Genomic DNA, 27763 nt, shown 5'->3' on the forward strand with positions numbered 1-27763 from the left:
GAGCTCGAGCTGTTTTGCAAGGAGGAATGGGAAAAAATGTCAGTCTCTCGATGTGCAAAACTGATAGAGACATACCCCAAGCGACTTACAGCTGTAATCGCAGCAAAAGGTGGCGCTACAAAGTATTAACTTAAGGGGGCTGAATAATTTTGCACGCCCAATTTTTCAGTTTTTGATTTGTTAAAAAAGTTTGAAATATCCAATAAATGTCGTTCCACTTCATGATTGTGTCCCACTTGTTGTTGATTCTTCACAAAAAAATACAGTTTTATATCTTTATGTTTGAAGCCTGAAATGTGGCAAAAGTTCGCAAAGTTCAAGGGGGCCGAATACTTTCGCACGGCACTGTACATCCCCTCACGCAGAGAGTGAGACACAGAGAGAGAGATAAAGAGACACTGTTTCCTGCAGTGGAGGTCATCACAGCTGGGGTTGGCCTTCATGGCCATAGCGGGGAAGAAGTCCTGCATAGTGTGGTCGCCCAGATCCAAACTAATGCCATTCAGATCTTACTTGATCCCTGAGCTGATGCCGACTCTAGTAGACTAGGCCATACATGTCTGCCAGGGTCTGTGGCACTAACCACACAAGCCACCAAATCTTGTGTCGTGAGTGACTTTACAGACATTTATTTAGATTAAACAGAAAACAACTGCTTATCGAGTAAGTGTGTGTTGTAACATGTTGCAAAGCAGGCGGTCTCCCTCATGAAAAAGTACTACTGATCACTACTACACAAGATCTAATCAAAACCTACTACCTACTATTTGACTGCTATTGAGATGTGTAGTAAACCAGTAGTGATTTATGTAGTGATTTAAGTAGTAATGTGTGATACATTGGGACGTTTCACTACTGGTGAACACTAGAAACTGTCTTTCCTACTCAAATCATTCTTCCTTAATGACTACTGTGTTTGGTTATCTACTATGTAAAACCTCCACATTCCTGCACAATTCCTCCATGTTCATCAAAAAATAAATAAGCGTATACAAACTTAAATGCATTTTTTTTTTTACATTAATTACATTAATTAATTAAACCTTTAATCCAGTTGAGGCCTTGTCCTCATTCTGCGTTGACTTAAATATCTTCATATCCTCTTTTGTTGTTGCAGACCCATTTCTCCACCACGTAACCTTGAAGAAAATAAAGACAAGCACAAGAGACAACCAATTATAACTTAAGCCATTACCAATCATCTGCAAACAGAGGTACAGAAGACAAGGTAGAAAAATATTTGATAAACAACGTTTATCTTACTAACAATGGTCTCCAGTCTTATGTTGAGGTTCGGTATTGAAGCCATGGGACATTTTATTTTGCAACGTGACCCAAATGAACTCCCTTCCAGTGCATGCCTTATAATATTGGCTGAAATAGTACTCACACATGACTATTTAATATTTCTAAACAATTTCTTTATCCAGACAAAGTGTACTGCTATGGGATCCCCCTATGGCTCCTAACTATGCTCATTTGTATGTGGGTTACATGGAGAAACAGTCCATTCTCAATCCTCTCAAAAAAAATTGTTTTTTTTACCTAACATTATTATTTGCAAACGGTATATTGATGATATTTTTGTTTTAATGGAGGGATGCAAACCAGCTCCAGGCGTTCCATGCTTTCATTAACTCTTGTTCTGAGCACCTGAGGTTTACTATGTAATCTGACACACATCAAATCAGTTTCCTTGATCTTCTGATTTTGTGTGAGGATAATGTTCTATACATGGATCTTTACAGGAAACCTACTGATCCTAACAGTTTGTTGAAGGCTGATAGCTGTCACCTGCTTCCCTTGAAAAACTGTTTGGCCTACGTCCAATTCTGTCAAATCAAAAGAATCTGCAAACAACTATCAGATTTCGACAGAAATATTGGTGAGGTGCAAAGAAAATTCAAGGAGAGGGGGTACAAAAATGGTCAGACCGATACTGCCATTGAGAAAATCCCAAACAAATTGAGACATGATCTTGCAAAAATAAGCATTCTTGCTCTCTCAACGCTCTATTCAAAGTGCTCTGAACAAATGAAGGGAATCGTTTACAAACATTGGCACATTCTAAGATCTGATAACAGTATCGGCAATGTGTTTTTGGACCCTCCCTTGGTCGTATTCTTGCGGGGCAGAAATCTCAGCTACCAAAATACCCCTGCACAACTTCTATTGGAACCTCTACCGAATGGAAACTACAAGTGTGGTGGCTGTGCTCAATATAATGGCACTTACAAATGTGAATCCTTCAAACACCCTCAAACATGGAAACACTTAAAAGACACACCCTTTCCCCTCAGCCCTCAAATTAAGTGGACACTTCTGACACTTGCAGGGCAAGGGGTGGGAGAAGAATGAATTAATTTTAATTGGACTGCTCTTGCCTGGAGAGCAGTCCGGGCAGGTGCAGGGGCGGCAGGGTAGCCTAATGGTTAGAGCGTTGGACTAGTAACCGGAAGATTGCAAGTTCAAACCCCCTGAGCTGACAAGTTTAAAATTTGTCGTTCTGCCCCTGAACAGGCAGTTAACCCACAGTTCCTAGGCTGTCATTGGAGTTAAGAGACTTGCCTAGTTAAATAAAGGTAAATAACTTGTTCAACCCATGGTTGTGTCCTCAGTCCTCATGGAACTGTTGTGTGTGCCTTATATGCGCTACAGTGATTCCATTTCATATCTTGGCTAGAAGACAACACATCTGCAGACATTGAATGTTAGCCATCCCACTATATCAGGTACATCAAAAATTACAATGTAAGGGAAAGTTATGTGCACAAGTTAGCGTTTCCAAAAGCCAACCAAACAAAAACATCATTACTTTTATGATACGTGTTTGAGCCGTCATGTGCATTAGTAGAACCATTTCTAACTTATTTACATTCATTTTTACTTACACTTATATATGTTGACTTCTCCATATTAATGTTAGTTTTAAGTTTTGTCTGACTTTTCTTAGCGGATGTACAATCATCGCAAATTGAATTATGGGGCGTTTCTGGCCCGGAGTGAACATAATTGTTCACTCGCAAACTCGATCAAAAACGAGGGCTGAGGGGCTTATGTTGCCAACTTCCCTTGCTTGGCTAATCATTTGGACCAACGACAAAGATGGCCGCGGGGATTCCCCCAAGGGCATAAGGCGAGAGGGTAAGTGGAGGAGGGTGTGTCTTTTATGAGTTTGAAACGCAGCCCTGGTGTAGTCTGCATGTACTTTTTCGGCAACTTATTCACTATACAAACAAGTAGTAAAAACTCTACCTGATTTCTACTGATAAGCCTGTATAGTAAAGTTGAAATGTTTTGACTACTTATTTACTACCAACATCAAGTCCACAAAATCTCTACCTGATTACTCTTAGAAAAAGGGGTTCAGAAAGACTGTCCCCATAGAAGAACCCTTTTTGGTTCCATGTAGAAACCATCTGTGGAAAGGAACCCAAATGGGTTCTACCTGGAAACCAAAAAGGGTTCCTAAATAGGGTTCTCCTTTGGGGACAGCCGAATAACCCTTTTAGGTTCTACATGGCACCTTTTTTTCCCAAGCGTGTACTGTAAACACTACTGTTTTCCTACTGAAAACTACAAAACTCTACTTGTCTATCTTTAGTAGTGCATAAACTACACATTCACAACATAATTTCTACAGCTCTCTACATAGTCACTACTGCACGAATAGGTTTTGTGTAGTAATTCAGTAGTACTTTTTCATGAGGGTCTCCCTCGGTATGATGAGCTGGATGTGTCCAGACATGGCGTCCTCACTGACACCTGACTCCATCCAGATATGTCCCAGCTCGTTACACATCTAGGAGCAAAAATACGACCCAACATACGTCCTCTGATCTTCACCAACTCAATAATGTATTTTTAAAGTCAGGAAATAATGTTAGCAGTCAAGTCAGAGTTTATTTTAAGTACATTTCACATTGGTCACGAGTACACACTTTACATCATTAAAAGGGAATAATGTAGGAAAATGGGGGAAGAGGAATGTGGAGTACTGACTGTGTTGATGGCCAGTACTGACAGTTCTGCTGTTAGAGCAGGATGGTCTAAGAGGTAAGAAGAATGGGTAAGTATACTAATATGAAAATACTGTACGTTTGCATAAAAACACATACTTTTTTAGCTAGCATGATGAAAACAGAGGCTACATAAGTTACGTCAACGGCTAAACAATGACTTGAAACGTAAAGCAAAGTTAAACTTCCAGATGGTGCCAGTATAAGGGCTGTGAAAGACCGGACGATGAAGGATGGAAGATGATTATATTCAGGATGGTCAAACAGTAGTTAACTAACAACAACCAACTACTTCCTCTTTTGTCTTTCTTCTGTGGTCACAAGCACAGGAAGTGCAGCCACAAGCTGCAAAACTCTACTGATCACTACTGAAGAGCCGGGCTGCATTCCGAAACACTTAAAAGACACACCCTTTCCCCTCAGCCCTCAAATTAAGTGGACACTTCTGACACTTGCAGGGCAAGGGGTGGGAGAAGAATTAATTCATTTTAAATGGACTGCTCTTGCCTGGATTTTTGTCACTCGTTCATCCCACGGTTGTGTTATCAGTCCTCATGGAACTGTTGTGTGTGCCTTATATGCGCTACAGTCAATTATGATTCCATTTCATATCTTGGCTAGAAGACAACACATCCGCAGACATTGAATGTTAGCCATCCCACTATATCAGGTAAATCAAAAATTACAATGTATAAGTGTGATGTCAGAGAAAGTTATGTGCACAAGTTAGCGTTTCCAAAAGCCAACCAAACAAAAACATCATTACTTTTATGATACGTGTTTGAGCCGTCATGTGCATTAGTAGAACCATTTCTAACTTATTTACATTCATTTTTACTTACACTTATATATGTTGACTTCTCCATATTAATGTTAGTTTTAAGTTTTGTCTGACTTTTCTTAGCGGATGTACAATCATCGCAAATTGAATTATGGGGCGTTTCAGGCACGGAGTGAACATAAATGTTCACTCGCAAACTCGATCAAAAACGAGGGCTTAGGGGCTGATGTTGCCAACTTCCCTTGCTTAATCATTTGGACCAACGACAAAGATGGCCGCGGGGATTCCCCCAAGGGCATAAGGCGAGAGGGTAAGTGGAGGAGGGTGTGTCTTTTATGAGTTTGAAACGCAGCCCTGGTGTAGTCTGCAAGTACTTTTTCGGCAACTTATTCACTATACAAACAAGTAGTAAAAACTCTACCTGATTTCTACTGATAAGCCTGTATAGTAAAGTTGAAATGTTATGACTACTTATTTACTACCAACATCAAGTCCACAAAATCTCTACCTGATTACTCTTAGAAAAAGGGGTTCAGAAAGACTGTCCCCATAGAAGAACCCTTTTTGGTTCCATGTAGAAACCATCTGTGGAAAGGAACCCAAATGGGTTCTACCTGGACCCAAAAAGGGTTCCTAAAAAGGGTTCTCCTATGGGGACAGCCGAAGAACCCTTTTAGGTTCTACATGGCACCTTTTTTCCCAAGCGTGTACTGTAAACACTACTGTTTTCCTACTGAAAACTACAAAACTCTACTTGTCTATCTTTAGTAGTGCATAAACTACACATTCACAACATCATTTCTACAGCTCTCTACATAGTCACTACTGCACGAATAGGTTTTGTGTAGTAATTCAGTAGTATTTTTTCGTGAGGGTCTCCCTCGGTATGATGAGCTGGATGTGTCCAGACATGGCGTCCTCACTGACACCTGACTCCATCCAGATATGCCCCAGCTCGTTACACATCTAGGAGCAAAAATACGACCCAACATACATCCTCTGATCTTCACTAACTCAATAATGTATGTTTTAAAGCTAAGAAATAATGAAATGTTAGTAGTAAAGTCAGAGTTTATTTTAAGGGCATTTCACATTGTCACGAGTACAAACTTTACATCATTAAAAGGGAATAATGTAGAAAAAGGGGGAAAGAGGAATGTGGAGTACTGACTGTGTTGATGGCCAGTACTGACAGTTCTGCTCTTAGAGCAGCAGAAGACCCAGGTGACTCCAACTGCTCTAGGATTGGACCCTTTTTTTAAATTTTCGCCCAAATGTCTGTAGCTCAGGACCTGAAGCAAGGATATGCATATTCTTGATACCATTTGAAAGGAGACACTTTGAAGTTTGTGAAAATGTCAAATTAATTAGGAGAATATAACACATTCGATCAGATAAAAGATAATACAAAGATCAAAAACGTGTTTTCTTATTTACATTTTTTTTATATTTGAAATGCAAGAGAAAGGCCATCATATCACTTAGGACTCTACGTGCAATTTAGCAGTGTATGTGCAAAGTTTTAGACTGATACGATGAACCATTGTATTACTGTTCAAAATTTTGTATCAAGTCTGCCCAAATGTGCCTAATTGGCCAATTAATACATTTTGAAGTACATAACTGTCCACTCTCCCCAAACAATAGCTGGTATTCGTTCACTGTAAAAGCTACTGTAAAGTGGACAGTGCAGTTAGATTAACAAGAATTGAAGCTTTCTGCCCATATAAGATATGTCTATGTACTGGGAAATGTTCTTGTTACTTACAACGTCATGCTAATCACATTAGCACACGTTAGCTCAACCGTCCCAGCAGTATCTAGTTGACAGAGTTCTGTTCTAAGAGCAGCAGCGCTGATAGTTTAACTGAGCTGCTTCTAGAACAGCAACATCAGGATAGCACCGTACAGTTCTGCTCTTGGATCAACAAAATATAGGTATAGTTGAGCAGCAGTGCTGCTAGTTTACCTGAGCTGCTCCTAAAGCAACAGCATTAGTTAACACAGTACAGATCTGTTCTTAGAGCAGCAATATCTACTGTGGTGAACAAAGTTCTGTTCCATGAGCAGCAGCGCTCCCTGTTCATTTATGCTGCTACTAGAACAGCAACATACAGTGCATTTGGAAAGTGTTCAGACCCCTTGACTTTTTCCACATTTTGTTACATTACAGCCTTATTCTAAAATTGATTAAATAATTCCCCCCCCCCCCCCCATTAATCTACACACAAAACCCCATAATTACAAAGCGAAAACAAGTTTTTAATTTTGTATTGCAAATGTATATTAAAAAAAAAACATATTTACATATTCAGACCTTTTGCTATGAGACATTGAGCTCAGGTGCATCCTGTTTCAATTGATCATCCTTGGGATGTTTCTACAACTTGAATGGAGTCCACCCTGTGATAAGTGGAGAAAGGGTACCAAAAAGCACTTCTTGGGAAGGGTACCAAAAAATGTCTGCAGCATTGAAGGTCCCCAAGAACACAGTGGCCTCCATCATTCTTAAATGGAAGGGGTTTGGAACGACCAAGACTTTTCCTAGAGCTTCTCCCTCGATTGCCAAACTGAGCAATCGAGGGAGAAGGGCCTTGGTCAGGGTGGTGACTAAGAACCCGATGGTCACTCTAACAGAGCCTCAGAGTTCCTCTGTGGAGATGGGAGAAGCTTCCAGAAGGACAGATATCCAGAGCCCGGACTTGAACCCGATCGAAAATCTCTGGAGAAACCTGAAAATAGCTGTAGCATCATACCTAAGAAGACTCGAGGCTGTAATCGCTGACAAAGGTGCTTCAACAAAGTACTTAGTAAAGGGAATGAATACTTATGTAAATGTTATATGTTTTATTTTGAATACATTTCCCAACATTTAAAAAAAACTATTTTTGCTTTGTCATTATGGGATACTGTGTGTAGATTGATAAGGGGGAAAAACTATTTAATCAATTTTAGAATAAGGCTTTAACGTAACAAAATGTAGAAAAAAGTCAAGGGGTTTGAACACTTTCTGAATGCACTGTATTTAGCTGGCTAGTTAGCTGGCTGTAGGCTTAAATTGTTTTCTAGCAAGCTAGTTTAGTAAACTAAGGCTAAAACTGTTGAGCTAGCTAACATCACTTAGAAAATAAGATTTTAACTAACTAACTTTAGCTTTCTTGCTGCTTGCTCCTGCAGAATGTTCTTCTTCCTCTTCTTCCCTCCCCTTTTCCCTCAAATGTTTTCGAATCCCGTCATGTGACAAGTCTATTCCAGTCTGCTCTCAGTTTGGTATTCCTGCCTCCTCTCCCTTTTCATTGGTTGCCTGACGCAACCAATCATAATCCTTTCTGCTCCTAGAATATGTTTGAGTAAATTAAACTCCCATGAGTTTACGTAACAGGCTAGGTCTATTGTATCAGCCAATGTTAGTAAAATGCTTTGTGTTAAGAATTCATTGAGGAATTAGATTTACACTGCTGTGCAAAGAGTTGCCTCTTTTGATTCTGGAGTTCATGGTGAGTCATCGTTATACTGGTAAGCAGCTCCAGAAGTGTTGGGCTGTATCAAGTAGGGACGTGAGGCTCCTTTTTATACAACAATATGTAGGACAGTCAAATAGACCTGCAAAAAGGAGATGCTTCACCTCATCAAATATGAACAGGATGCTATTATACCACAACAAAGTGCTTAGACCATAACAAAAACAGACCTTTACTTAATTGTTCCAGTGACGGTCAGTGCCGTTTAAGATTATGGAGCCCGTTTTTTTTAATGAGCATGGCCTTATTTCTATTACAGCATCTTGGATGACTGTCATTCATCTTCCATTCACATAGCTCAATGTAACATCGATAGGTTTAGGCTACTACATGATACTATCACGCCCTGACCATAGAGAGCCCTTGGATTCTCTATAGTGGTTTAGGTCAGGGAGTGACTAGGGGGGTGTTCTAGAATGTGTATTTCTATGTTGGTGGTTTTGTATGGCTCCCAACTTTAGGCAGCTGGTAATCGTTGCCTCTAATTGGGGATCATATTTAGGGATATTGTTTGTTAGTTTGGGCACTATGGATTCACAATCTTTAAGTTTTGTTTCTAGTTTTACTTTGTATTAAAAAGATGTTGAACTCAATGCATGTTGCGCCTTGGTCTGTTCATTTTGAAGAACGTGACAGATACAAACATTTTTCCTAGCTGCTCAAGGGTGTAATCGTTCATCAAACAGTTGCAAACAAGAGTTTCTATTGGACAAATTATGGTAGGTTTATCCCGGTTTCGTTCCATGTGCTTCTGTTTAAGAAACGTTTTTCAACAGAATCTGTGAAGAATTCACCCCTGATCACCCGCACACAGTTTTCTTTAATAGCAGCCACATACAAACATCATCACTTTGCTTGTTGTATAATTCCTTCTCACATCTACAAACTCTCCTACTCTCACCTTTTCTCTTCAATGGTGGACTTTAGTGTTTGTGACCAAGCCAAACCTTTCCAAGCCACACCTACCATAACCACTTACCATGGCCGCAGAAAGATGTTTTGGGGTGGTGGTGCTGAAATTCTCCCTGTTATACTAGTATTTTGCTCTGCTCCACTCATACAGGAATCGTAAAGGCCTAGTGCATTATATATATATATATATATATATATATATATATATATATATATATATATATATATATATATATATATATTACAGTTGAAGTCGGTAGTTTACATACACCTTTGCCAAATACATTTAAATTCAGTTTTTCACAATTCCTGAAATGTAATCCTAGTAAAAATGTCCTGTCTTAGGTCAGTTAGGTTCACCACTTTATCTTTATTGAAATGTCAGAATAATAGTAGAGTGATTTATTTCAGCTTTTATATCTTTCATCACATTCCCAGTGGTTCAGAAGTTTACATACACTCAATTAGTAATTGGTAGCATTGCCTTTAAATTGTTTAACTTGGGTCAAACATTTCGGGTAGCCTTCCACAAGCTTCCCACAATAAGTTGGGTGAATTTTGGCCCATTCCTCCTGACAGAGCTGGTGTAACTGAGTCAGGTTTGTAGGCCTCCTTGCTCGCACACGCTTTTTCAGTTCTGACCACAAATTTTCTATGGGATTGAGGTCAGGGCTTTGTGATGGCCACTCCAATACCTTGACCTTGTTGTCCTTAAGCCATTTTGCCACAACTTTGGAAGTATGCTTGGGGTCATTGTCCATTTGGAAGACCCATTTGCGACCAAGCATTAACTTCCTGACTGATGTCTTAAGATGTTGTTTCAATATATCCACATAATTTTTCTTCGTCATGATGCCATCTATTTTGTGAAGCGCACCAGTCCCCCCTGCAGTAAAGCACCCCCACAACATGATGCTGCCACCCCCGTGCTTCACGGTTGGGATGGTGTTCTTCGGCTTGCAAGACTCCCCCTTTTTCCTCCAAACATAACGATCGTCATTATGGCCAAACAGTTCTATTTTTGTTTCATCAGACCAGAGGACATTTCTCCAAAAAGTACGATCTTTGTCCCCATGTGCAGTTGCAAACCGTAGTCTGGCTTTTTTTATGGCGTTTTTGGAGCAGTGGCTTCTTCCTTGCTGAGTGGCCTTTCAGGTTATGTCGATTTTATAGATACTAACAGAAATAGTATTCCTCTCCATTTGAGCCGGGTGTTTGAGTAGGCTAAGTAAGTTTAAAAAAAATACAACTAAATATGTATCTCTCTCTCTCTCTCTCCTGCTTCCCCTTAAATTTGAAGAAATTAATTTGTTCAAAACGGTTCAACTATTGTCTTTGAGTCAACTACTCACCACATTTTATGAACTGCAGTGCTGGCTATCTGTAGCTTATGCTTTCAGCACTAGATTCATTCTCTGACCTTTTGATTGGGTGGACAGCATGTCAGTTCATTCAGCAAGAGCTCTGGTAGGTTGGAAGAAGTCCTCCAGAATGAGTCATAATTACTGTGTGAGTGTATGGAAGGTGGTGAGAACCATGAGCCTCCTAGGTTCTGTACTGATGTCAATGTTCCCAGAGGAGGGTGAAAAATGCTGTCCACCATGGTGCTACCCCAGTGAGTGTTGTTGAGGCCACTGCAGACCTTCAATGCAAAACAGTGTGTTGTAATCAGTTATTTGGTGATGTGAATGTATTTAGTATAGTTTTTAAATATGTTTCAGTATTTTTATGAAATTCACTAAGTAGGATGGTCCTTCCCTTCCTCCTCTGACGAGTCTCCACTGGTGTTTTGTCATTGTATTTGCAGGATGACGGCGACTTTTCCTCAATACTAGTTTGAGTTATAGGAGAATATTAAAACACGGCCAGTAGAAAACCAATATAAAATATATTGAGATCCTCCTCTTCAGCTTTTAAGTGAACATTTGTATCTTTATACAGACTTGATTTCATTAATTCATGGTACAAACCCTCCCCACTTCACCTTTCTATTGTATCTCTGCAAGTAGAAACAACCGTAGATCTGGGTGTGGCTTTGCTGTTCACATGATCAACCTGAATGCTCTTGCATTCAAGAGCAGGGTGTGTCCTTGTGACTGACTGACGGACTGATGATCGCAAGACAAGTAAGGTGTTAACTTGCATAAAAATCACTTTTTCTATGTGACATACATGCGCCTAGGGCTGTATTAGCTCGTGAGTCATGACTGCAGTGAAATTCTATGTTACTGCTGAGTCACGGTAATGTCCTCTTATGCAATCTGGACATGTGTTAGTAGCACCCAACTCGCTAATGATCATCGGGTGGCTAATGGCCTTTTACTCAGAGCTGTATTGTCCCTCTAACCACTCTGACATTAATGTAAATGCAATCAAAAATCAAACACTTATCAAAACAGTATGTGCTTTTAAAACTGGCCTCACTGTGATTGAGCAATATGAAGAAAGAATTTCGACAACAGGTTGAAACTGAGTGGAAAACATGGTCATTGTGCATGTTGTTTCAAAGTCTATTAAAATGAAATGGACAGTGCTTTCTAAGGTGATTCATTCAAAAAAATCCATATGCATATTAGAGCTTTAGCATATGCGTAGGCCTATATGGGTCCTAGCCCCGAAGAAATACCTGAATTAAAATAATGGTTGTGCTATAATACTATACAATAGCCTACCACGAGCCAGAAAAACATTTAAAAAATACAAATTTAAGATATCTTTGGTACATAATTGGTCTTGCCAATTCAGAGTTAGCCTACAATTATAGTGCATTTGTATTTGATTTTGAATAGCCTAGTAATGGGGCATTTAAAAAATAAAAAATCATAAATAATTGTCTGACCCATTACTTTTAGCTATCTCCTCCCTGCTCTCCTTCATTCCTTTCACCAGCACGCAGAGAGTTGAATTAAACAAGTTTCGCTGTGAAAACACGTCACTATCGATGTTCCCGAACCGATTTCACTTCGTTTCCCAAATTAAGCAACCGTGTAGGAGAGCCTATGGCATACAGAGTTTGAGAAGAATATCACCTGCTGCATGGCAAAATAACTGGAGTAGCCTACTCAACATGAGTGAAAGGAACCGGTGGGAAAGTAGCCTCCATTCCCTATTTGATTGTATATAGACGACATGCCTTTTTTCTCTTGTTCCTGTTCCTGCCTATTTGATGATGGGCCATTCTAAATCAGATTAAATTATGAATAGTCTGATGCATGAAAATAGTATCACTTGATGAGAGACCAGCGTGTGCAGCCTGAGGCAAGGAACAGAGTGCAGCCCATATATCTGTTGATTTCTAAGACATTCTATGTTTGTATCATTCACAATGAAAGTTGCCAAATAACTCTAAATCTAGCATATAGGACCTGGTTCAAATGATCATGCTCAACATAGACACTTCATATGCACACTCTGACTCCGGAAAAATATATTTTATATTTTATTCAGCTAAATTATATTCTTCTTACTAAAGTCATATAATGTAAAATAATGGCATGGGACTTATTACTGGCAAGCCAGTTAAGAACAAATTCTTATTTACAATGACGGCCTACACGGGTCAAACCTGGACAACGCTGGGCCAATTGTGCGCCGCCCTGTGGGACTCCCAATCACGGCCGGTTGTGATACAGCCTGGATTCAAACCAGGGTGTCTGTAGTGACGCCTCTAGTACTGGGATGCAGTGCCTTAGACTGCTGCGCCACTCGGGAGCATAAGGATTATAAGGATATCTTGTCTGCTAAATGAACAAGCCTACAGCCTATGGCATGGCACATAGCCAGAGAACATATAGTAGGCCAACTCATATTCTGTTCTTCTGAAATACATTATCTTCATATATTGTTTCTGCCTAAAATAAATAATGGATTTATAGTGTGGTGTGTGTATATTCAATTGATTTACTTTTTTTTTTTTTAAATGTAGATGTTGCAAAAGCACACATCAGCAGCTGGTATGTGTGGAGGCCTGGAGATGCTAAATGGGTTTATGTTAATGAATGGTTAATTACCGTGAGATTGGCCGTCTTTTGCAGGACAATAACCGGCTGACAAAATGTATTGACGGCCACAGCCCTACATACAACTACAGTATGTCTATAACCCGGGTAATCTATTTCAATGTTAATGATTAACTTGCATTCACTTTCTCCCCTGGCTCATAGGAGTTCAAGCATGACTGTCTTAGCTTCACTGTCTCTGTCATGGCTGTCTGTCATAAACAACATCCCACCTGTCATTATACAAACAGAAAGACACATGGAAGTCAATGTTCAACCATATAAATAGTCCTGTCGGTGTTCCAGCAGTGGTGCATTCTAATAAAGAATGGGGTTTATTAATGTGCCACGAAAGCAAACAATGATTGTGGGAAGATCTGTGTGTTCTATATTCGTTTGAGTCTATGTTTTGTACTCTGCAGCACGTTGATCTGAAACCCTTCTGCCAAGCTTTATTGTACTTATCTGACAGACTAAGGGTTCTATTCAATCTGTATTGCTGAAGCGTTACAGACTGAGCAATAAGAAGGTCATTTCAGATTGAGCCGACATGTGCAGCGTTTACCGTGAATGCCGGAACATTGCCTTTCAATTTCAAGCACGCTGTAACACTGAACTTCCTCAATACAGATTGAATAGAGCTCTAACTCCCTCCTTGTTGATTTTCATTTAGATTTGTATTCACATTCACAGTGCTATCTAGTTCTGTTTGCACACAACAGCATGTGATGCGTAATTCCATTGCATCCAGATTTATTTCGCTTTCATCAACTGCGTGCTTGTGATACCATGTGCAAAATGATGAGGTACTGTAAGCCACACCATAATTAAAACGATTGAAATACTAAATAACTGTCAATAGTACTGTTGTGTGTAATCAAATGCCCATTTATTACTTCAGAATGTGACTCATTGAATGAATGTGACTCATTGCTATAAAAGCTGTAACATAACCCTGAATGCAGTAACTGGTAGTAATCCCTTTGACAGTACTTTAATGAATTTAAAAGAAATAACTACAGACAGTACATAGAGGGTGAACCATTACAGCTGAACTATAATTTAGACTCGGAGCAAACATTGTTACTCTTTAAAAAAATGTGTATTCTGTTTGACCTACCTACAGTTGTAGATCAAAGGTGCCTCTATAGGCTTCTAGTCGAGTCCTTTCTGGGTCAGGTAGGGTGTGGCCAGGCAAGCCAATAGCTGTGGGGCATAAACAGAAACCGCAGAAACCAGTCCTGACCATGTACACATAATACAATGGAACAGAGCCATGGCTGTGGAACCGATGCTGGCAGTGAGTCATAGGATCTTTAAACTCTATAGTGCCCGAGGGGGTAGGGTGTGAGAGTTACAGAATGTGGGAGAGAAACAGGGTTTAACTATACAATACAGCCCTGATGTCCCTCTTGACAGACTGAATAAAAGGTGTTTTCTACCAGGATTATTCTACAGGAAGGAACTGGGCAGTTTAGTTTAGTTAGACAATACACAACATCAGTAGGCATTGGAGTTAGAGGGTGGTACAGTTAGTTTGCCAGATATGACTGTGGGAGAAATGAGAACTTCATACAAGACTTGAAAAGTAGAGTGCTTGTAAATCACAGTCATGAATGAACATGCAGAACACAGGGTGCCCTCCGTAATTATTGGGACAGTGAAGCATTTTGTCTTCTTTTGGCAATATACTCCATAAGTTTGGATTTTAAATCAAACAATGACTATGAGGTTAAAGTACAGACTGTCAGCTTTAATTTGATGGTATTTTCATCCATATTGGATTAACCATTTAGAGCTTGTAACTCTAAAAATGTGTTGGATGAATTTGCTTTTTGTTTTGTGTTTGAGATTATTTTGTGTCCAATAGAAATGAATGGTGAACAATGTATTGTGTCATTTTGGAGTCACAAATATATCATAACCCCCACCAAAAATAAATGCTAATCTCTCCTGTTTTTGTAATGGTGAGAGGTTAGCATGTCTTGGGGATATGATATTTGTTTGTCTGTAACTCTTTCACTCAATCAATCAATCAATCAATAAATCAAGCAAATGGATTTATATAGCCCCTTTTACATCAGCAGATGTCACAAAGTGCTTATACAGAAACTCAGCCTAAAACACCAAACAGCAAGCAATGCAGATGTAGAAGCAAGGTGGCTAGGAAATTGTAGGCCGTAATTGTAAATAAGAATTTGTTCTTAACTGACTTGCCTAGTCAAATAAATGTTAAATAGAATAAAGGAAACTCCCTAGGAAGAAACCTAGAGTGGATCCAGGCTCTGAGGGGTGACCAGTCCTCTTCCTGCTGTGCCGGGTGCAGATTATTAGAGGACATGGCCATTCATTAAGGCCAGATCGTTGTTCATAGATGATATTCATAGGGTCAAATAACAATCACAGGGGTTTTAGAATGTGGGTGCAACAGGTCAGAACCTCAGGAGTACCCATAGAGGGGGGGAGAGCAAGAGAGTAGTACATCCGGTGAACAGGTCAGGGTTCCAACTGTCCAGCAGCACAACTAGCTGGACTGGGCACAGCCAGGAGTCATCAGGCCAGGTAGTCCTGGGGCATGGTCTTACAGTAGGGCTCAGGCCCTCCAGGAGGGGAGGGAGAGAGAATTAAAGGGAACATATTTAAATTCACACAGGACACCAGATAAGACAGGATAATTTCACCAGATAGGTAGCCACCCCCCCCCCCCCCCCCCCCCCCCAGCACTATTGCAGCATAGATACTGGAGGCTGAGAAGGGGGAGTAGGTGCACACTGTGGCCCCAGCCGACGTTACCCCCGAGTAGGGCCAACCAGGCATGATATAACCCCACCCACTTTGCCGAAGCACAGCCTCAACACCACTAGAGGGATATCAACAGACCACCAACTTACTAGCCTGAGACAAGTCTGAGTATTGTTCACAAAGAGCTCCTCCACCGGCACAAGCCCGAGGGAGCGCAAGACTGGACAGGAGGATCAAGTCCAGTGACTCAACCCACTCAAGTTGAGTATACTGTAGCACAGAAAAACCTGGCAGGATGTAACACGCCCCTCGACATGGAAGAGCACTAGTAAGACAGTGACTCAGCCCCCGTAATAGGGTCAGAGGCAGAGAATCCCAGAGACGGGAGCCGCCCAGGTAGAGACAGCAGGTGGTTTGTCATTCCATTGCCTTGCCGTTCACCATCGCACCCCTTGGCCAGACTACACTCAATCATAGGACCTACTGAAAAGATGAGTCTTCAGTAAAGACTTAAAGGTCAAGACCGAATCTGCATCTCTCACATGGATAGGCAGACAATTCCATTACATTTGAGCTCTATAGAAGAAAGCCCTGCCTCCAGAAACATGAGGCAATAAGGAGGCCTGCGTATTGTAACCGAAGCGTACGTATAGTTATACGGCAGGACCAAATCGGAGAGATGGGTAGTAGCAAGTCCATGTAATGCTTTGTAGGTTAGCAGTAACACCTTGAAATCAGCCCTAGCCTTAACAGGAAGCCAGTGTAAAGACGCTAACACTGGAGTAATATGATCACATTTTTTTGGTTCTAGTCAAGATTCTAGCAACTGTATTTAACACTAACTGAAGTTTATTTTGTGCTTTATCCATTTAGCCGGACAGTAGAGCATTGCAGTAGTCAAATCTAGAAGTGACAAAAGCATGGATTAGCTTTTCTGCAGAATTTCTGGACCAAACCTTTCTGATTTTTGCAATGTCACAAAGATGGAACAATGCTGCCCCTTAAATGTTTTTGTTTGTCAAAAGAGAGGTCAGGGTCCAGAATAATGCCGAAGTCGTTTAGTTTTATTTGAGGCGACTGTACAACAATCAAGATTCGTTGTCAGATCAAAGAGCAGTTCTCTTTGTTTCTTGGGACCTAGAACTAGCATCTCTATTTTGTCCGAGTTTAAAAGTACCACTTATGTCTGAAACACAGGCTTCCAGGGTAGGGAATTTTGGGGCTTCACCATGTTTCATCGAAATGTACAGCTGTGTGTTGTCCGCATAGCATTGAAAGTGGTTTCCGAATTACATCACCAAGAGGTAGAATATATAGTGAAAACAATAGTGGTCCTAAAACGGAACAAATGAGGAACACCAAAACGTACAATTGATTTGTCAGAGAACAAACCATCTACCGAGACAAAGTGATATCTTTCCAACAGATAGGATCTAAACCAGGCCAGAACTTGTCTGTGTAGACCAATTAAAAAGAATGTGGTGATTGATGGTGTCAAAAGTGGTACTGAAGTCAAGGAGCACGAGGACAGATGCAGAGCCTTGGTCTGACACCATTAAAAGATAATTTAGCACCTTCACGAGTGCAACCTCGGTACTACGATGGGATCTAAAACCAGACTGGAGCGTTTTGTCTACATTATCTGGCTTCAGTAAGGCAGTGAGTTGCTGCGTAACAGCTTTAGTTGGATTAACAAGAATTGAAGCTTTCTGCCCATATCAGATATGTCTATGTTCTTGGATTTTGTCTTGTTACTTACAACCTCATGCTAATAACATTAGCCTACGTTAGCTCAACCGTCCCGAGGGGGGGGGACGGGGGGGGGGGGGGGGGGGACACACACCGATCACTTAGAGGTTAAAGTAATGATGGATTGTCATTTTGCTTATTTGAGCTGTTCTTGCCTAAATATGGACTTAGCCCTATTTGGTAAAAGACTATCTTCTGTATACCGCCCCTACCTTGTCACAACACAACTGAGTGGCACAAATGAACTTTTAACAAGGCACACCTGTTAATTGAAATGCATTCCAGGAGACTACCTCATGAAGCTGGTTGAGAGAATGCCAAGAAAGTGCAAAGCTGTCATCAAGGCAAAGGGTGGCTATTTTGAAGAATCTCAAATATAAAATATATTTAGATTTGTTTAACACTTTTTTTGATTACTACATGATTCCATGTGTGTTATTTCATAGTTTTGATGTCTTCACTATTATTCTACAACATAGAAAGTAGTCAAAAATTAAGAAAAAGCCTTGAATGAGTAGGTGTGTCCCACACGTTTGACTGGTACTGTGTGGTAATTCAAAGGGGATGTTTGTTTCCACAAATTAGGACTTTGTGTGTTTTAAAATAATCAGTTACAAAATGCCAATGGGCATGGGTTGAGTTTCGAGTGAATCTAGTGATTGACAGCGGCTCTCTGTTGTGCTATTGTGTTTGGCTCAGCTCCGTGTGACTAGGTTGTATGCAGATACAAACAACCAGGAAGTATTAGGACTGGTAAAAGGGCGAGGCTAAAGGTGAGGAGTTATATTTCAGTTAACACACAAACAAACTATCGCATGCTACATTTCTATGAAGAATCCAACAAAAATGTTACTAAAACCGTAGACTGCATGCCACTAGCTGAATATCAGTGTAAAGTGCATTATAGCAGGAAGAATGATAAAGCTATTGTTTTACTTTTAAAAAGGCGTGTGAAATGATGTTTGCCTTCTCTGTCAGTTTGAGTTCATATTGTTTTATGGGTGATTGCACAGTAGGCACATCCTGCAATCCAAACTGGGAGGTGGGTGTACACCATTGTTCTATTTAACCCTTATTCTACCAGGTAAATTGACTGAGAAGAGAACACATTGTTATTTATAGCAACGACCTGGGAATAGTTGCAGTGGAGAGGTGAGGAAAGAGTCGATTGGACAGCTGGGTTAATTAGATGGCCATCCAAGATTGGGAATTTAGCTAGGACACAATCTTAGTACATTAGATTGTGTGGTCAGTCATATTTTTGGAGGGGAGAAGACAGGCAGAGGTCACTTTACATAGTTCATGCTTCATACGTTTTCTCCTTGGGGTTACTGCATGTTCATTCCTGTCAAACGTGCACATTCTTTGCTAATTGCAAAGGAGGGACAGACATAAATCAATCTAAATTGATAGATGCTGAAGTGCATACATTGCAGTCATTGTCAGGGCATGAGAAAGACACTCCTGTTGTTTTATCTGGGTGTGGATCTCTCCTTTGAAGAGGAAAGCTGCAGGGCACACAGGAACAAAGTCTCACTCACTCACACTCACTCACTCACTTTCACTCTCTTGCAATTCAATTTCAATTCAATTTAAGGGCTTTATTGGCAAGGGAAGCACATGTTTACATTGCCAAATCAAGTAAAATAAACAATACAAATCCCTCGCTCGCTCCCTCTCTCTCTCTCTTTCACTGTTGCCCTCTTGCTCCCTCTCTCTCACACTCTTTTTGTCTCTCTCACATTCTCTCTCTCTCTCTCTCTCACACTGAATCTCTCACATTCTCTCTCTCAATCTCACACTCTCTCTCACATGGTCTCACACACACTCTCTCACACACACTGTCTCTCTCACACTCCATCAACTCTCTCTTTCTCCTTCACAACGATAATATAGTAATGAGAGTATTTTGCACAATGTTATGTCATAGCATCTGTTATTCTAAGTGGTTGCACAACAATAGAACAATTGAGATGTATTTACATGATATCCAAATGTTTGGCTACTGCAAACCAGAGGCAAAATGTTTGACTACTGTGACCAGAGGCAAAAACCACTCCTCGCATTACTTTACTCATCTGAGTTCGACAGTAAGTAACGTGTGTGCACAAAATAAAGTGTGGAACTAGTGGGATAAGAGTGGGACATGGCTCAGAATCAGGCAGATGACCTCAGCTAATTATTTTCTCACTCATTCATCTCACCCCAACTGCCATGTAACTAATACCAGCCGATATGACATACAGAGCCCGTAGAAAGTCTACACTCCGCTTGCGCAATCTTCACATTTTGCTGTCATAAAATGACATCTTAAAATGGATTCAATTGGATTTGATTCTACATAACCTACTCCACAAGTGAAAGAAAATGTATAGAACATTTTGTGTCTTCACACCCCAGGGCCAATACTTGGTGGAAGCACCTTTTGGCAGCTGTGAATAATATGATTCTACAAACTTCAGACAGCTCTTAGGGCAACGTTTATCCATTCTTTGGGGACTGAGACTGTAGCACTCAGGAATACCTTGTGGGAAGCCATTCTGGTGGATCTATGGCATAGAGAGATGTAGATTTGTCTTGCTGAAAAAATACACCTTTTTACCTGGGCTTTGCACCTTTTGATCTTGACCAAATCCCCAGTGCCTGCCGGTGACAGGCATACCCGACAGGCATACCCGTAAGAGGACTTTTCCTCTTGTTTGAATGTTTGAAAATACAGAGGGTTTCAACCTGTGTTTTGTTGTCAGGATGAAAATAGATAAAGGAGTGAAACCCAGGTAAAACCTGCCTCAGTCTTCTGAAAACCTAACCCTAGGATAGTTTTCTTTTTCAGCGGGACAATTGCAATTTTTCCTTCACTTTAAAAAAAAAAAAAAAGTATTTTGATGACATTATAAAGCAGCAAAATGTGAAGACTGTGCGAAGGGGTGTGTCGACTTTTACTAGGCACTGTAACTACAATGGTTACATTTTTATGTCAAAATCAAAGTCCATGTTGACTGAGAGCTAGCTAGCTATAGTGCTTTCAAACATCTTCACCAATGTCACAGTATTGCATTCTACTGCAAATCATTAACATAACTTGCATTGGCGTGAACAAATGTAAATCAACTTTTCCATGTACAAAATGTGAAATTATAACCTCTAGAGCGTGACAATAAAAATCTGCAGGAAATGTTCTGGTTCCATGGAAATATGTAAACAAGCCGTAAGAGAACATGTTCTTGCATGTTGCCGATGTCAAGTACCCTGCCAAGGTGTACAAAACCTTCTTAAGAAGAAATGTCTTCTTAACTGCCATAATTTCCTTTAACTATAGACTTAAGAAGAATGTTAAGCAAAGTTGTTATTCCTCAAAGGTTCTTGGACATTTTCTTGGCTATGTATTGTGTTTCTCCTTAAGCAAAAAGTTAAGAAGAAATGAATATTCTTGAAAATACAGTTATTGGAAATGTTCTTAGTTCCAAGATATCTGAACCCTTGTCTTAAACTCAGGGCAGTGAGAGAAAAAGCTCATGAAAGCAAATTGAACATCTTCATTCCCTCAAACTTCATCTGAATGTTTCAGTATGGTTTATTTAGACCCAAGAACATGTTTTAGAAAAGTTCTCAGTTCGAAATATGCTAACATGTTTGCCATTGCCAGCTAGATAGCTAGCTAAAATTGTCTTCAAACGATTTGTAAGAAGATATTTGAGAGATTCATAAAATCATTTAAATCTTAAGATATTGTTGAGGAATTGCACTTCCGAACTATCTAATTAACTTTTTTTTTTCTTAAAAAAGCTTCTTAAGTTTTTGCATAATAAGTGTTTTGTGAATCTGGGCCCTCACATCTGAGGTGAGATTTACTGGGGTACGATGCCTGGAGTAATGTCTCATGAAGTGGTAAAAGGAAGGAAAAATTACTTTTGTCGGTCCTGCAGACTCCTACAGTAGATGGAACACGCATACAGTTGAGTGAAACTTAGTATAATGGTATCTGAGTCTGTGCATAAAACCACAAAAAATAATCAGGCAACAATGGACCTTTGCGTTTTAAGGAATTAGGAAAGGAGATTTTCTTGCGAGATATCAGTGTGTGAGTAAAAGACAGGTCTGTTCGGAGAAAACATTGTCTGGGTGTCACGTGAAAGATCATATTGTACCGTAAAGTTTCAATGAATTGCATGCACCTCTGCAACTTGTGTCTTGGTAGGATAACATGTACAGGTAAATAGGCATTCAGTGTGCCAATCTATATGCTCAGGAAACATGGCAAAGCTCACCTGTTACAGCATGTCAAAGTTATACTGTGTGTGTGTTGACTGATTGATTGGCCTACCTGGGGGTAATAGAAGCAGGCGTGTCCATGCTTTAAACCAGACGCTTTAACGGGAGAGGAATTCCAACTGTTTATGGGCGTGTGCACATTTATGTTTGTGTGAGTGCCTGCAAACACCCTGCAGGCAGAAGCCACATATAGAGTGAGATGGGGGAGAGTGGAGTTACGCAACAATAGAATATTTTTAAAATTTGCATATCCACACATACAGTACATATCTATCTTTCCTCTTCAATCTTCTGCATCCAAACATGTCTAAGTGGGGGGAGGAGCCCTGCCCTTTCCCACATGAGTTAATAACTACCTGTATTCCTCCCTTCTGCCTCCCCCACCCATGTCCTCCACCCACCCTCCCTCCCACCTTCCGCCATGTGCAGCATAAAAAGGGAACAGTGGCTGGGCCGTGCACCACATTCTCTCTCCTCTTCATCCCAGGCAGGCAGACTCCTTCTCAGCAGCCATGTCCTTCTCCAGATCTAGCATGTCCTACAGCAGCAGCGGTGGTGGAGGTGGAGGTGGCACCATGTCCATGAGGTCTGGAGGTGGAGGTGGAATGGGTATGGGCTCCTCACGCTTCTCCTCGATGGGTGGTGGTGGTGGTGGAGGAGGTGCCATGAGGTCCGGCAGTGTGTATGGAGGTGCAGGAGGCTCTGGGGTGCGCATCTCTAGCTCCTCGTTTGGTTCCGGCGGCGGAGGTGGTGGTGGAGGTTATGGTTTCGGAATGGGAGGGGGTGGCGGCGGAGGCGGCGGTTTCGGCATGGGAGGGGGTGGTGGCGGCGGTGGAGCTGACATGAATGTGTCAGCCAACGAGAAGGCCACAATGCAGAACCTGAACGACCGCCTGTCCACCTACTTGGAGAAGGTGCGCAAGCTAGAGGCGGCCAACGCCGAGCTGGAGCTGAAGATCCGTCAGTTCATGGAGAGCAAGACGTCCCCCAGCTCTCGTGACTACTCTGCCTTCTACGCCATCATCGCCGACCTGCAGGACAAGGTACGTGACATGTGTCCTAGATGGCAAAAGCACTCAATGATCTCAGCATGTCAAAACATGGTAATGTCTGCAGAGTGACAATGTCATGCTTTGTTAGAGAGTACAGATACATGTTACACATGCCATCAGCTTGTTTTTCCAACAAGTTACTGAGAGTGATGTATGACAATTGGAAAATGCTCAATTATATACATTTGTTATAATTGATTCAACCAAGATGTGGCACCAAAGATAGATGCAAAGACAGTGTCCATACTTGCAGCTGAAGTATTGATAATTAAGCCAATCGTTGAAGCTATTCCTTCCTCTCTCAACAGCCCCTAGGCGATTTCGAAAGGTGCAATTTGTTTCTTCGAGCCATGCTTTACAATTATCATAAAGAACGACAGTTTCACTGTAATGCTTCCATGAGCTATTATTTACAGTGCGGCTGAAACTCAGAATTCAATGATTACAGTGTGGTATCACAGTTTGTGTGTATTGCATTAGTGTGAAATTCCATGCATTCCCCATCCTGAAATGTTTTGCCATCCTCCACCTCTCAGATCCAGGCTGCTACTCGTGTAAACGGAGGCATCTATCTCAGCATTGACAATGCAAAGCTCGCTGCAGACGACTTCAGAACCAAGTAAGTATATCCAACATCATCCACATAAACAGTACACTGCTGGTGCGTTCCATTAACCAAATGGAACAACCCCAAATATGTGAAAACCCTCATACTGCTTATTATTTAATTTTGTGTTGAATCTATAAAAAAGGAAACCAAATGACATTACCCTTCACCTCCACCATAACACCTTCCCAACAGACATATCAGAAGTCTGGTGTTACTTTCTGTTATTTTCCCAAAACTTAATGGAATACTAGATTCTGTAACCCCCCTTCCTATTCTCACAGAGGAACACATTCCGACAGTTCTTTGACCTAAGCTTCCCCTATCTCTCAGGTATGAGAACGAGCTGGCCATGCGTCAGTCAGTAGAGGCAGACATTGCCGGGCTGAAGAGGATGCTGGACGAGATGACCATGGCCAGATCTGACCTGGAGATGCAGATCGAGGGGCTGAAAGAGGAGCTCATCTATCTCAAGAAGAACCATGAGGAGGTGGGTGTGGGCTGATGGGACATATCCATACAGTCCCTTAATGTATTACATCTATTGACCATGTCAACCTGCTATGGGTCTTCACTAGAACACCACTGCTGGCTTTCAAGCACATCTGTATCAAGCAATGGTGTTCAAATGTATAATGAAGACAGAGGGCAGCTCAAGTTGTTACCATCAGCAGAGGTTAGTCACTTCTTAATTCTTTAAACTAACCCCTATGTGTTTCTCCACAGGAGCTGCTGGCCATGAGGACACAGATGACTGGACAGATCAACGTGGAGGTGGACGCAGCACCACAGGAGGACCTGTCCAGAGTCATGGCTGAGATCCGTGAGCAGTACGAGTCCGTTAGCGCCAAGAACCAGCGCGACCTGGAGGCCTGGTTCCAGACCAAGGTAGAACCACTAAACTATGTTAATGGTGTAGATGTTCCTTCACTTCTAGTTTGTAACGTTGTCACATTCTATCATGAGCTGAAATGTTGATTTGTTCCTGTGATGATTGACCAATGTTTTACAGACAGAGACGTTGAACAAGGAGGTGGCATCCAGCACAGAGGTTCTCCAGACCTCCAAGTCAGAGATTTCGGAGATCCGTCGCACACTGCAGGCCCTGGAAATCGAACTGCAGTCACAACAAAGCATGGTGAGCCGTAATTACAAACATCTGACCAAGGACCACAGTTTAGGGGACATTACTTACACAACCTTCTGCAACTTTCTTCAATAATCAACATTTGACTCTTTCATCATTCTCTACCATCCCTCAAGAATCTCACTTTCACCTGGTCTCTAACACTGTCCCTCAAGTTGCTATAGCCAGGCACCACTCCATTACTATAGCTAACCCCTACCTGCCTACACATTCAATTACTAGAGCTAACTTTTCAGTATGACTGTAAACATTCCAAATTCAAGACCTACTCCCACTGTTTTTGACCCATCATCTCTATCCCTCTCGGCCAATAGAAAGGCTCCCTGGAGAACACGCTGGCGGAGACGGAGGGCCGTTACTCCATGCAGTTGGGACGCCTCCAGAACCAAGTGACCAGTCTGGAGGAGCAGCTAGTGTCTCTCCGCAGCGACATGGAACGCCAGGGCCAGGAGTACAAGATGCTGCTGGACATCAAGACACGCCTGGAGATGGAGATCGCTGAGTACAGGAGGCTGCTGGATGGAGAGGCTAGCGGGTAAGGCAGGATGCGATTGGACAGAGGGAGGCCAATGAGATAGACAGGGATTTGGGAAGAGAGTGTTACATATTTGTGGGATGGGAAGAGGGGTCACAGGAACCTTGAAACAAGTGTAAATGAATTGATGTCTCCTTCAACGTTTGATTTTAAAAACAAAATTCATTTGAAGTTGACCTTACTATGAGCCATGGTTGCTTTTGACATGAATCTACTGCTATGTAACCATTTAATAGTTACTTTTTATGATCATAGATGCTAACTATGGGTTTCCCTTCCTCACAGCCTCGGCGCTAGCTCCTCGAAATCTGTCCAAAAATCCTCAAGCTCCGGCCTTAGTTCCAGTGTCAGCAGCTCCACTGTCAGCTCCTCCAGTTCCGTCCCCAGCTCCACCACCTCCACCACACGTAAGGTGGTTATCGTCACAGAGGAAATAGTGGACGGCAAGGTTGTCTCCACAAGTGAAACCAAACACACCACATAAGGTCCCACACATGCAGCGAGCACTGCAGCAAGCAATGGGTTAACCCCATAGAAATAGAATTACTAGAATGGGTATAGGAAATGAGAGGCCAGCACATGGCATATTACAGCTCCCCCGTGCTTTATTCATGCAACCTAAAATACATCGTTTCAACTTATACGAAGTCTTTGTCAGATGAAAAACACCTGTCTTCGTTATCTGTGTGATTTGTTGAGGCCAGCTCTGGTTAACTCTAGTTTAAGATGTGCATACCATCCTCCTGTTCTTTCTAGAATGGCTAAATCCCCTCAGACACCCATCATGGATCATTGACTTGAATAGGGATTTATTTTCTGGTAATTCTATTTCTATGGTTAACACCTCCAGAACAACACATTCTACTACATCTGGATTGAACACCAATAACAGAACCCATTGTCAATGTAATAAAGATGCTCTGACTTGCTGACACCATCATTCTGTCTTCTGTGTCTTTCAACTTGATTTATCTGATCTGGCGTGCTCCCATACATCTGACTATCACATAGGTTGTTATCTTTTGCACGAGGCCAATTCTATGGTCTTGAGAAAGCATATGTTTCAGTATGATCTTGAATAGTGTAATAGTGACAATCACTTGTACTGAGTTTAATACTAAGCAAAAATGTTTAAATATTCATAGTAGAAATGTTGAAAGTTGTCAAAGAATTACATAATTTATCTCTAAGAAAAGTTACGAGTTTTTAGATTGAGTTTTATACTGTATGGAGGGTGTTTGGAGTCAACTGTAGAGCTGTACACCATGTTTTGGTGGAAAGATTTAGATTTGAAAACAATACATTTTAAATTAGATGCCAAAATGTATCTGCTATGACATCTGTACTCACATATTCACATAGTCAGTCTATGATAAAGCATTAATATCTCTGAAACAAGTGAAACCACAGTCCATTCTCATTCAACCACAATCTTTATTGAGGGTTCTGTTGACAAATTATTACTTGATCTCATCCACATCCACATCGAGGTTCTAGGTGCTCTCCATCATAACTACCATGTAGGTCTATGGAAGTAGGTCAGGAGCAAGTGTTTCCTAGGTTTTGTATTGAAATCGATGTAGCCAGAGGAGGATGGAAAATAGTTACACCAGGGTGCTACCCTAGAGGGTCCTGTTGAGACTACCTTCATTGCGAAAGTGTGTTTAAGGTCATCATCTATTTGGTGACGTGAGTATATGTAGTATTCTTTTTTTTTTACTCTTAAAAAAAAGCATAACCTTTAGAATTTTTATTTTTCAGAAAATCACTGAGTAGGGTGGGTCCTCCTATTCCTCCTCTGAGGAGCCTCCACTGTTACACAACATCAGTAGGCATTGGAGTTAGAGGATGGTCAGTTCGAGTTGACAGATATGACTGTGGGAGTTTTTACAAACTTCAGACAAGTCTTAGGGCAACATTTATCTATTGTTTTTGGGCTGAGGCTGGAGCACTCAGGAATACTCAACTCCTCTTGGAAAGTCATTCTGGCATGTCTTTGGCATTAAAATATGTGTAATTCTCCCGCTAAAAAATAAAAAGTTCAACCTCGCTCCTTTCATATTTATTTTGATCCTGACAAATTCCCCAGTTCCTGCCAGTGACAAGCATACCCATAACATGATGCTGCCATCCCAACCCTTGAAAATACAAAGCGTTTCACCCTGTGTTGTGTATTCAGGATCAAAATAGATAATGGAGCAACGCCCAGGTAAAATGTTAGAGGACAATGGTAACCTCTGAAGCGTGACAAAAACAAAATCTGCAATATATGCTGTGGTTATATGGAAATACGCAGATGCCAAGTTCCCTGCCAAGGTGTTAAGGGAAAGAACAGTACTTTAATCCCATCTGGGGTGAGTTTTTCTGGGGTTCAATTCCCTAAGTAATGACTCATCCCATGGGGGCTATAAAGTGGTAAAAGGAAGGA

The 27763-nt window shown here is 41.1% G+C and overlaps 1 protein-coding gene across 2 annotated transcripts; it reads left to right on the forward strand.

Annotated features, from left to right (window-relative positions):
- The first annotated feature begins 364 nt into the window (after nt 1–364).
- Nucleotides 365–26275, forward strand: k13 (keratin 13). Of its 2 annotated transcripts, NM_001124376.1 has the most exon segments (8): nt 365–396; nt 22466–23037; nt 23583–23665; nt 23987–24143; nt 24380–24541; nt 24666–24791; nt 25115–25335; nt 25621–26275. In NM_001124376.1, coding segments are annotated over 7 exon segments (1479 nt in total). In that variant the 5' UTR covers nt 365–396; nt 22466–22506; the 3' UTR covers nt 25820–26275.
- Nucleotides 26276–27763: the final 1488 nt, after the last annotated feature.

This window comes from Oncorhynchus mykiss, chromosome 13 (genome assembly GCF_057628025.1).
Source record: "Oncorhynchus mykiss isolate SJ-2025 chromosome 13, ASM5762802v1, whole genome shotgun sequence".
Taxonomy (NCBI): Eukaryota; Metazoa; Chordata; class Actinopteri; order Salmoniformes; family Salmonidae; genus Oncorhynchus; species Oncorhynchus mykiss.